This window comes from Xiphophorus maculatus, chromosome 12 (genome assembly GCF_002775205.1).
Source record: "Xiphophorus maculatus strain JP 163 A chromosome 12, X_maculatus-5.0-male, whole genome shotgun sequence".
NCBI lineage: Eukaryota > Metazoa > Chordata > Actinopteri > Cyprinodontiformes > Poeciliidae > Xiphophorus > Xiphophorus maculatus.
In genome coordinates, this window is record NC_036454.1 from 24,407,232 (window position 1) to 24,419,763 (window position 12,532).

At 39.6% G+C, this 12,532-nt stretch overlaps 1 protein-coding gene across 2 annotated transcripts in view; it reads left to right on the top strand.

Moving 5' to 3' along the window:
* The window catches only part of LOC102233865 (G protein-coupled receptor kinase 5-like), a 40,012-nt gene that overhangs the window by 11,274 nt on the left and 16,206 nt on the right, over positions 1 to 12,532 (top strand). For both annotated transcript variants that reach the window (XM_023342987.1, XM_023342988.1), the window contains exons 2-3: positions 10,921 to 11,016; positions 11,217 to 11,329. In XM_023342987.1, coding sequence (XP_023198755.1) covers positions 10,921 to 11,016; positions 11,217 to 11,329 — 209 coding nt within the window. The remainder of the gene's footprint in view (positions 1 to 10,920; positions 11,017 to 11,216; positions 11,330 to 12,532) is intronic.

Below are 12,532 nucleotides of genomic sequence, written 5' to 3' on the forward strand. Positions count from 1 at the left end.
CAAACTGTATGTGTAGGTGCGTGTGGGAACAAATAGGGAAGACAGAAACAACTTAAATTGGACACATAATCACTTTAGCCTTTTTTTTTTTTTTTAGGGAGGGGCTTTTTGCTGCTCTTGTGAATGTTTTTTCCATCAGGTTGATAAGTCAGCTCCACTTCCCTTGCTTTTGAGGGCTTTCCTCAGTGAAACTGGAACAAATAAAAATAAATAAATAAATAAAGATCATTCTTTGGGATGACAGAGCCGTACCATTCACAATATGAAAATACTCGCAAAGGTGACCAAACAGCACAACACCTTGTTAGAGTGAAGAAGCAGCCTATTAAGGCTGGCCTCATATGGACTATGCTCAGTCATCCCGGACCTTTATGGATGAGCAAACAGTGTGTATTACCCAGCATGCCTTGAGCACTGTGTTTGGTGTGTGTGTGTGTGTGTGTAGTCCTTTGATCGGACAGCCCTATGTGTTATATAATTTCTATTCAATGCCCTCCACCCCCACCATAACATTCCAGATTTTATTTATAGAGCAGGAAACTCTGGGCACCTGACTGTTCCCAGACAGGAAATGTACCCAGCCTTCTGCATGTTTTTTATGACACATTTTCAGCCTCGCATGGAAGTTTTCTCCCTCAACGTCTTCCCGCTTGAAGATGACACGGCCTCCCCAGGCCGGAGATCGCAAACTGGTTTGACCACCCGACTCTGTGTTAACACACTGCCACCGCTGCTGCCCTTGAGCCAGCCACTATTTTTAGCTCTGGTGTTTACAAGGACATAAGGGCAGGATAATAGGCACAGCTGTGTAGTTTTTCATAAAGCTTTGAGCAAATATCGCATCTGAGGGGCAATATGCTACCCAGTGTCTGAATCACGCTCCCCTGCCACATGAGTGGCTTTCGTCCTAAACGCAGCCACATTGTTCCAGTTAGATTTGGTCGTCCCTTTAACTCTATGGGAAAGCAGCTGTGCGCTAGCATCCATGCAGCTGATACCATCTCCTCTTTATTGTCTGTGACTGATTCTGAGTTTATGACCTCCTCACTTAAGTAGATCACCATGTGGACACCCCCCCTCCCCCCGCCTCCTCGCCCCTATGCTGCCGAAAGAATGACCTGGTGTCACCAGGTAGACGTTGGACGTCACGGACCGCTGCTTTTTGCAGATGCTGCGGCCAAATCATCCCGTTGTTATTATGGATCCTAATGAGGGATACGTGGAAGGAGAGGCTCATTGAGGATGGTAATAATGAGGACCCCGGGCAGAGGCAGCAGCATGACATCATGCTGGAACAGGTCAACAAAGAGCGTCTTCCTGCTATAGTCCTCCCCTTCGGCTCAGGTCTGGCCAACGTTTCCTGCGGCTTCCTGTGGCACACACACCACACACACTTGGGAGTGCTTTACAAAAAACCGAACCCATTCGATAATCAGGTTTTGTCGAGCGCAGTGCTTTGCTAAAGGATCCATACCCCTTGAAATATTGTTTTGTCAACTTACAGCCTCAAACTTCAGTGTAAGTTTATTTCGATTTTAGGTAAAAGACCAACAGAAACCATAGCATAATTGTAAAGATGTTTTTTTTTGTTTTTGTTTTTTTTTAACAAATAAAGATCTAAAAAGTGTAGTGTGCATTTGTAATCAGATCACTGATATTACAGCCACATGACCTTTGGAGTGTTACTCATTCCATTGTTGCTTAGGGTCGTTGAATTACTGGGAGGTGAAACTTTACTTCCTGCTCAATTCTTCTGCAGCCTCTGGCAGGTTTTCTCCTGTTTTCTCATTTAGCTCTATCCATCTTCCTATGAACTCTGTCCAGCTTTGCATCCCTGCTGAAATAAATAAACAATAAACAGCACCCTCTCCACCACATAGTGGACAGACAGCGGAGCACCTTCTCAAATAGGCTGCTCCAGCTCTGCTGTCATAGGGACAGATACAGGAAATCCTTCCTGCCACATGCCATCTCACTGTACAATAAAAGCTAAATCATTGTTCTGCACTAATCAGTCCGATTTTGCACAACTGCACTGTGGCACACTTGCTGTACATATATTTACATATACATATCTGCATTTTTTTTTTAAATCTTTGCAAGGACTGCTCTTAAGTTGCTTTTATATTAACAGCATTTCATATTTTTACAATTTATAGCATTTTATTTTTATTTTATCTACAACTACTACTCAGTGGTAGTTGTTATTGTGTCTTGTCTCTATGCTTTAACTGCGAAGTAATTTCCCTGCTTGGATGAATAAAGTACTTCTATTCTATTCTATTCTATTCTATTCTATTCTAAATGAAGCATGATGGTGCCACCACCGTGTTTCACTGTGGGCACGGTGTGTTCAGGGTGTAGCCTATATTCGTAATGTACAGAATCAGAATAATTTTTATTGTCACTGTTACAATAACAATGCCATTGAGAAGTTTGGCACTTCTCAATGGCAGCATAATAAATTATAGTAAGAAAAAGAGTATGAAAGACACATGCAAAATCAAAACTTACATAAATAAATACAAATTAAAAGTCAGTAGTATTTTATATTTAAATGCAGTGTGCTATGTTCCAGAACATACAGTAGCTTATTGTTGTGTTTGAATGCTTGTGGGTAAAAACTTATGTTGATCGATTTTCCCACCCCCCCACCTAAGCTGTGAATGTTTGCAGCTCTACCAGAGTTTCCATGGGTCAGTTTAGGTGGATATTCCTGTTCTTGTAGGTGTAGGGTTAAACCTCAAGCTGCTTGCTGTTTTCCTGGATCTTCGTAATCGTACTTGTTCATTAATGTTCTCCAATAAACCTCAGAGGCCTCCAGAGAACAGATGGATTTACTTTGAGATTGACACTATCTCAACTCAACATAGGAAGGTTGGTAGCACTGATAAATGAGTCTGGACAAATAAATATGCAGCACTTGTGCTTGTGTGGGTTTAAAACGCTTAGAATAAAGTGGTTTTCTGCAGCAAAGTATCGTCTTTATTTACTTCTGGCTGCAGAACATTCACTCATGTTGCAGCATGGGGGAAAAAAAGCCCAATCTAAAAAGGTGTGATTTGTCAGCTCGTGTCTTCTGCTCTGACTTGCAGCGGCAGACTGATATTTGACTCTTTTGTTATCGAGGCGCTTCTTGTGACTTAGCAAAGGCATACGTTGCTCAGAATCTCTCTGCGGATCCCTGACACACAGGAAGAGGATGTTGTTGAGTGCCAACGCAACCTCTTCCGTCTTTCCTTGATAACTTACTTGTGCATTTTTCACCCATGCTTTGCATTTTCAAGAACAGCTGCCCTCTTAACCCGCAGGCCCCATGCAAATGCATTTCTAAGAAACGCGCAGTTGGAGGGAAGGGAGAGAGGAGAGCGAGCGAGGACAAAGACATTTGAATCAGTGTCTGGTTGCGTTGGTAGGCCTCAGCGTTGCCGATACCTCGCTGACCACCAGAGGATGACTCAACCACGACGCCGACATTTAACAGCTTAGACAGAGGAGGTGATGTGAGAAGAAGCGAAAGTTGGATCGTTACAAAAGGGATGATTGGTTGTTTTGCGAACAAAACGAGGGGGTCAGCGCAGGCAGGAGATGAGTGCAAAAATCGACCAAAAATCCTTCTCACTTTTTGCACGGCGTGGGCGTAGAGAGGAGCTCACGAGGTACTCGCAGCGCTCCGCTCTACCGGCGCGTTCACGTCGCTTTCTGCTGCAGGAGTTACTGTATGCTGGGTTTACAGTGTGGCTCTAAGGATGTGGTTTCGTCTGGACGGCCATGTGAAAATCTTAACTTCATGTTCGGGGCGGAGGCCAAGCGGAGGTGGACGTGGCTCAGCAGCCTCAGATCCTTTTAAGTGTCAACGCTTTAGGAACATAACCTCACAGCTCGGCAGTTGTTTGAGTGTGCGAACGGACGGGCCCTGCAGGACGCTCCGTCTTGGGTTAAATTGAGCGGGAGGACATTGCTGCAGAAAGGTCACGATAACGACACGCAGATGTTTGGGATGCCGGTAACCCCCACCCACCCGCTCGTCACCCTCCGCCCCGCCCCTCCCGGTGTTGTGCCCGACTGATGTCGTTCCCTCTCTGACATTTTGCTACACTTGACGTGCCTCGGTGATGTCAGAGCGGCTGAGCAGAAACATAAATAAAGGGCGGCGACCGCACTGTGTGCATGGAACAAATTAGGCCGACAAGTTCCTGTGCGGAGGGAATCCACAGAGCGGCGCATATTTCAGCTCAAATGTAACTTGACAGGCCATGAGAGAGCAAGACGGTTTAATAAAGGAGGAAATAAACAGAGCGCCGAAGACAGGATGGTTTATAGACTTTTACAAGCACGTTCATGCTTTTAGTAGCCTGGTTTTCATAAGCAGGGCCCCAGAGTTCCTGGCAGTCTTTACATTGACTAAAACATATGGATGTTTTTAAGTTGTTGTTAGGTGGGGGGGAGGGATTGTCTCTGTTTTTTTTTTAAATAAAATCGTTGTGGTTCTTTTTCTGTTGACATAACTAATTCTTCTGTAAACTTCCTTTAACGTCTAATTTCTCATTTCCTGCCAGCATATTTTCCCCTTCGTTGGCCAGATATGCATCAGGGGTACAACAAGAATTAGGTATGGTTTGCAGTATAGCAGAGAAAACATTTAAAAACAAGAATGTTTACATCATCATTTGTTGTTTTTTTTAATGGGTGTAACATATTATAACATCTATTATTACATGTATAATAGTAATAATTATACATGTATATTTGTATACATATTTGTATACATATATATATATATATATATGTATACATATATTTATATATATTTTATATTATATTTTATATTTTATTTTTACTTTGTCTACAATTGCTACTCAGTGGTGGTTGTTGTGTGTCTTGTCTCTATGCTGCTGTAACTGCAAAATAATTTCCCTGCTGGGATGAATAAAGTAATTCTATTCTATTCTATTCTATTTTATTCTATTCTATTCTATGTATAATATCACATCAGAAATCAGAATTAGCTTTATTCACCACCTTTGTGCACGCAAACAAGGGATACAACTCAAAGATTTTGAACTAAAATATAAAATTTGCATATAAATTGAGGGGGACATTTCTGATTTAGCACAGATTAGAAAGCATTTGTATTTTTTTCTTCAAAACCTTTTTGCATAAAATATACCTGATTCTTATTCTTTATAGATTATATTAGCACATTGATTAGTTGGGACTGTTTACTTGAGGAAACTTGTTTAATGACAGCATTGTATTCACAAAAGTGACTGTTTTTTTTTTTTTTTTTTTTTTTTTGCTCCTTTAGGTTCCAAACCATGAATGTCAATATATCATATTTTTTTAAGCAGGTGAAATAGTAACACTATCTAAAACCTTAGCTTGATGCTAGTAAGACACAAACAACATAACTTAGAAATAGAGTAAAATGAGTAATATTTGCATGTTTGCAGGCGAGGTTGGGTTCCTTTTCATATACATACTTATAACTCATAAAAAAAAACAAAAAAAAACTTGTTTGACTCAGCTGAGCAAATATTCTGTCAGTAAGATATGCTAATATACTGCCTTAAATGTAACTCTAGAATATTTTGGTATAAGATATGCCGGTCTTATGGCTGCCAAATCATTGCACTTTCCCCACCTTGTTTAATAGTATAATGTGCTTAAACTGATACTGGTCTCCTCTTTCCAAAAGACATAGTTTAGCAAGTCTTTCAGTTTATTCAGGTGCAACTCTGCCAACATCTTCCTGACACTTCCAAACAAACCCAACTTCCTCTTTGTTTTATCAACTGTATTAACATTTCTTTAAAATCTTTCATTTCTCAAAGCAAAAACATGATCTAATCTTGAGATGAATCTTTAGGTTCCTCAACTCCTGTTAAGATTGATAGTTAAGAAAAATGTTTCCATATCTAGATAATTTTTCTCACTGTAAAGTAATAAGTCTAAGATATTTTGGAAATGGCTTTAAACTCCTTCCCGGATTAAAAATTGTAAAAATGTGAAGTCACTTCTTCTTCTTTACATTGTGTTAACAAGCACCTGCAGGCTCCAGATCAGCCAGTTAGCAGAATGACTTCTTTTGTAGAGGAAGTCACGCTTGCCAGTAATGAATTGATCGAGAGTGATAAATGTCACTGAAACAGCAAGGGTGAGCTTACTTTTCTAGGCAAAGCTTCTCAACTTTAGTTTTGTTTTAGTAACACTTTATTTGACGGGTTGTGAATAAGACTGTCATGACACCGTCATAAACATGACATAACACCTGTCATAAACATGAGTAAGTCTTCATGAATATTTATGACTGTTGTCATAAAGTGTCGTTCAGTAAATCATGACACTTTTAATACAAAGTTGACATTATTCAAAATGTCTTTGTTAGGACAACTTGTCATTAACCAAGAAATCATGATCTGACATAAATTTGTTATAAAAGTATTACTGATTAAACTTTAACAATTATGTAGGTAAGAGAAAATATAAATGACTCTGTTAACATAACATTTGACACTGTAATAACACTTAATGACATCGTCATAACTGATGCTACTTGTTCCACTTGATGTAAGAGGAGTTTTTAAATGACTGTTTTTAAAGTTTAATGAAATCTTTATTGTTGGTCCTACTTGTTCTACTTTATTTCAGGTAGGGAGCAATAATTACTGTTTTGTTAACGTTTTTGACAGTGTAATAACACTTAATGACGTTATTATGACTACTATTATGACATATGATGATTATTGGTTAATATCAAATTGTCATAACAAAGACAATTTTGTCTAAGTTAATGTCAAGTTGACATAATGAAGACATTTTGAATAATGTCAACTTTGTATTAAAAGTGTCATAATTTACCGAATGACACTTTATGAAAATATTCATAAAGGCTTACTCATGTCCATGACAGGTGTTATGTCATGTTTATGACGGTGTCATGACAGTTTTATTCACACCCCGTCAAATAAAGTTACCTTTGTTTTTGCTTCGTAAACAACAACAAAAAAAGAACATTTAATGAGATCAGCTTTATTGTGACATGACAGATGAAACCCTGCAGCCGAAAGAAGTTGTGCTATATAGTGCTCTTGTTATCAATCAATCAAATTTTATCTGTATAGCACATTTCAGCAGCAAGGCATTTCAAAGTGCTTTACCTCATATCAAACACAGAAACACAAAGCAACATAGAATCAACAATCAAAACATGACATTAAGTCAAGTTCCATCAGTAAATTTGTAATTGATTACATTTCAAATACAATCCTAAACAGGTGGGTTTTTAGTCGAGATTTAAAAGAAGTCAGTGTTTCAGCTGTTTTACAGTTTTCTGGAAGTTTGTTCCAAATTTGTGGTGCATAGATGCTGAAAGCTGCTTCTCCTCGTTTGGTTCTGGTTCTGGGGATGCAGAGCAGACCAGAACCGGAAGACCTGAGAGGTCTGGAAGGTTGATACAACAACAGCAGATCTTTAATATATTGTGGTGCTAAGCCGTTCAGTGATTTATAAACTAACAACAGTATTTTAAAGTCTATTCTTTGAGCTACAGGGAGCCAGTGGAGGGACTTTAAAACTGGTGTTATGTGCTCTATCTTCCTGGTTTTAGTGAGAACGCCAGCATTAGTTTCTCTAGATCTTGCTGAGACATTAGTCCTTTAATCCTGGAAATGTTCTTCAGGTGATAGAAGGCCGACTTTGTAACTGTCTTTATGTGGCTCTGGAAGTTCAGGTCAGAGTCCATTACTACTCCCAGGTTTCGGGCCTGATCGCTGGTTTTCAGTTGTAATAACTGAAGCTGTGCATTGACTCTAGATCGTTCCTCTTTAGGTCCAAAAATAATAACTTCAGTTACTTCAGTCTTGTTATGTGTCCATAAAGCTGTAAACAACACAGATCCTTTAAATCTGGAGAACCTAAAGCATTGAACTCAGCCAATCACAGGCTGCCATGACTGGGTCACAAAATGGAAAGGAAAGATTAAAAAGATTGTGAAGACAGGGCTTGTTTTTTCCAGACAGAAGAACTGAATTTGGAGGAGCATTAATGGGCAGAAGAGGAAGAGGAGGAGGAGAAGATGAAAATAAACAAGTTCAGGGCGCAGCGAGAAGGAAAGAAAACAGGACACGGACAGAAAAAGGAGGAACTGCATTATTTGTGGTTGTCTCGGCATTGTGTACACTTTGAATGCCTGGGTGGAACCGCCGGTGTTTAGTACAATTATTTAACACGGCGCTGACCCGCGGCAGGAAATCTGTGCCGTTTGGTGGACCCTTTTATTCAGCGGACGCCTAACAGTAGCGCAAGCGCGCTCGTTTTCGTTTTAGCGGCCCCTGTGGGGAATGACCTTCTCCATTCACTGTACTGCTGTGTGTGTTTTGGCTGACATTATGTTTTTAATAAAAGAGATTAAAATGCTTCGCCACGGAAAAGCATGCTGACATTTAGTCGCCCCGCATACCTTTACTCATTAACTCCTTTCAGAGAACAACTAGGACTGAAATAAGGAAGTGTGCCCATTTTTATATATATATATATATGTATATATATATATACGTAGCATGTTTGGTCTACGGTAATGTTGATGAGGAGCAGATGCTAGAGGTTAATGATTGTCTCAGGGGATATTTTGACTTCATTTATTAAGACATTTTTCCTCCATGTTTGCTCACACAATATAGCTACTCTGCTGTTGTGAGATTTTGTTATGTAAAGAAAAAAAAGCAAACTACTGAACATGAGGTGGTGACAAGGATCCTTTCAAGCTAGCAGACTCTTCTTGTGCACTAAATTTTACAAGAAATAGAAATTATAGCATCCATTAGATGCTGAAAATGTGTTGTTTTAGCTAAGATACTTGCTTATTTTGTGTTTTTTTATTGTGGCAAAGCCGCTCTGCCACAGTTGTATTCAATACAGTGCCTTGAAAGTGTGTTCATAACCCCGCTGGAGATTTTTCACTGTTACAAACACAAACGTCACTGTGTTTTGTGGGATTTTATGTGACAGAAAAGCACAAAGTAGTGCACAGCTGCAAGGTGGAAAGTCAAGAATAATTAGCTTTCAAAGGTATTACCAATAAAAATCGGAAAATCATGTCATGCATTGTGTTCAGTCACCTCTGAGTGAATACTGTCAGAACCATCATGGCTTTCCTCAAGTGAAAAATAAAAAAAAAAATAGATCAAATACAACCCCATACCACAATGCCTCCATCACCATGTTTTAGGGCAATAATGATGTGTTCAGAGTGATTCACTGTTATTTCTTTGCCACAAGTGACATTGAAATTATACACTTTGGTCTCAACCGCCTAACGCATATGTTTTCTCTTACAAGGGTTTTGTGTGACTGCAAACAGGACTTCTTATAACTTTCCATCAAAATGACTTTTTTCTTGCTGCTATTTTTGAGACTTAAGCTAAAATGCATTAATTAAAACATCATTAGGGTTAATTAATAGTCCAACTTTTATTCACTTTCTCTTGTAACTAGAATGTAGCCTTTTTTTATGAACACACTTTGAATTACCTTGTTGCTGAAATGTGCCATACAAATAAACATAAGTTAAGTTACTCTTAAGACACATAGTTGCACTTGATTTTATTATGGGCTAACAGTGCAAAGACTGCTAAATACAAATGTGTGGCAACCTTTTCGCATTCTTATTTTTGGATTACACACTGCTTAGTGTTGGTCTGTCACACTATTTTACTTAAAGTGCACTTCCGTTTGTGTTTATAATGTAACTAAATGTTTTATTCCCTTTTAAAAATTCAAAAAGTGTGGGATTAGCTTGTATTAAGCCCCCACCTAAGGTCAATATATGGTAGAAAGACTTTTAATTTCCCTGATCCGGCTCCGAAATTTAGACATCCCCCACAGTAAGATGCTGCCACCACCATGTTTCACTGTGGACGCTCCGAGTGGTTGTAATGTGACAAAATATATGTGTATAGAGACGGAAGTTCGCTACAAATAATCTAAATTTCACAAACTAAAGTGTGTTTCACCCAATATATTGACTGTGGTGAATTTGGGGTAAACAGATGTGCTCGAGGCAGCAGGAACGGAAAAGATGAAAACACGAATGCAGCAGGAAGGGTTGATGGGAAAACTGCGAAAGCTTTCACTCACAGGCTCCGGCATGACGTAGTGCCTCTCGAATTCCTGAGTTATTACTTAAAGATGTCTGCTTGTCGTTTCCTCTCTTGCTTTCCAGCGCTCAGCGCCTATCAAGCTGCCTAAACCCAATGCGGCAGCAAATAGAGACAAATGCTTGTCAGTTCATTGGAGCAGTTGTAGCGTGTGAAGAAACTACAATTGGACACATTTCACTGCAAATGATGTTTTATTTGATTATGGCGGCGGCGAACGAGACAAACACGATTGCGATTCGGTCTGGATTTAAGATGTGGAAGAGGCCAAATATGAGAAACAAATTGGATTATTGAACGACACCGCCGCCAAACATTTTCCCCTTAGATGTCTGGTGATTGAGGGTGACGGAATCCAGTCAGGCTGAGTCGTGAGACTTGGTTCCAGGACTTGGTCAGAACAGACTTTCTGTCTGAGCAAACACAAACACACACGCACTCACCGACACTAAACACACACACCAACACACGCACACACACCCCGTTCCCACTCTCAGGGAAGCTTCTGAGTAAGGAGGAAAGTCAGCGGAGAAATTAACAGAGGAAGTGAGGCGTAATCTATGAATTATATATACGCACTGAGACTATGATTTCATTCAGGAGAAAGCCCGTCCTCTAACCCCCACCTTTCTCCCACTTCTGTTAGGCATTAGTCCACGGCCCGGTTCCCTCACTCGTAAAAGTTTCCCGTGACAACTTTCTGAAGTCGTTTTAATGTTTTTTCCCCTCGTGTGTGTGTGTGTGTGTGTGTGTGCCGCCACAGGTGGAGGTGGAAAACGGAAAGGCAGGAGTAAAAAATGGAAGGAGATCCTTCGCTTCCCTCACATAAGCCAGTGTGCTGAACTGGGAAAAATCATTGGTAGGTTCTGGTGCTCTCTCCTGCTGTGAAGAGGGTGTGTTTGGCTGTTGGAGTTTCCGAATGCTCCATTCGGAAAGCCAGATTAAAAATATGAAATACATGAAATGCATCCTTTCATGTATTTCATATTTTGAATCTGGCTTTCTTTACTTTTGTTACCTTAGAAGTACTTTGTGCATTATTATTTTATGCTTTTGCAGAAAGGGATTATGCCAGCATCTGCGACAAGCAGCCTATTGGGAGGCTTCTCTTTCGTCTTTACTGTGAGACCAAACCCAACTTGCAGCGATGCATTCAGCTACTGGACGCAACGGTACGCATGAACACACATTTAATGGGCTTTTTTTTTCCACTCCAGGTTTTCCTTCATTAATTGATTTATGTGGAAAAGGAAAAATTGGAAAGCACAAATGTGAGCACATCGAGGTTTTCAACCTTTGAACATTGCCAAATTTTTTACTATTAATCCTTTCATGTATTTCATATTTTTAATCTGGCTTTCTTTACTTTTGTTACCTTAGAAGTACTTTGTGTATGGATGGAGCTACATACATAAACATGCCTTCTACTGCCTCAATCGAAGGCTGGGTGTAGGAAATGCTTTCAGTCTCAAACTTTGCAGTAAGAAAATGTCTGTTTATATAGAATAATCCAGTCCAGGCATTTGAGATGATCAAGCTTAGTGTGGGTTCTCTTTAAAAAAAAACATATGGAAGTAACAACTTAGTTGAGGAATGAAGGCTTTACGAACCAACGAACTGATTCAAAGAATTTTTTAGTGTAGAAGTATTTGGGTCAGATTTGATTACGCTAAATATTTAAGATAAAGAGTTAGAGTTGCACAACAGCGGCCTAAATTCCTTAAAATGTAAATAAAAAAAAAGTCTTTCACTTAGTGTCAATAGAAAGAGCTGAAGCAAATACTAACTTTAGTTTTGTTAGCAGCTAATTGTTAGCCAGTGGCTTTAGGATTCATTTCCATAATTCACCCTTTCTTATCAAATGTTAGGAGCACTCACTCCATGTCACTCCATGTCACTCCATGTCACTCAACTTCACTCCATGTCATCTTCTGGGTTAACTGTTAACTTTTTGTTCCCCATTAAGCCTGTTTTTTTCTTTCCTGTGTGAGTAATTATTACTTCAAGTGCCAAGGCCAAATTGACATTCTCAATAAATAAACGAGGATATGATTAAAAGCACATGAATGAAACTGTCTTTAGGTTTTCCAGTGACTCCAGGTTTTGGAAAATGAAATGCCGGCCTCCAATCCCAGTTTTCTCTCAAAACGTCCTGTACTTTTCTGCTATTAAATTGTTTGTTGAGTTGTCATTGAAATTATTAACTTATTGTGACAGTGGTGGGTCAATTTTTGATTGTATAGTTCTTTAAATCTGAGCTGCGACAGATTCAGGACAGAAGGTCCTCCCAAGTGTCCTAGTGAAGGTCAAGGAAGGTGCAAGGCCACAGGACTTTCACATCAGGGTCAAGTCTGGACTGATCAGCGCGCACATCC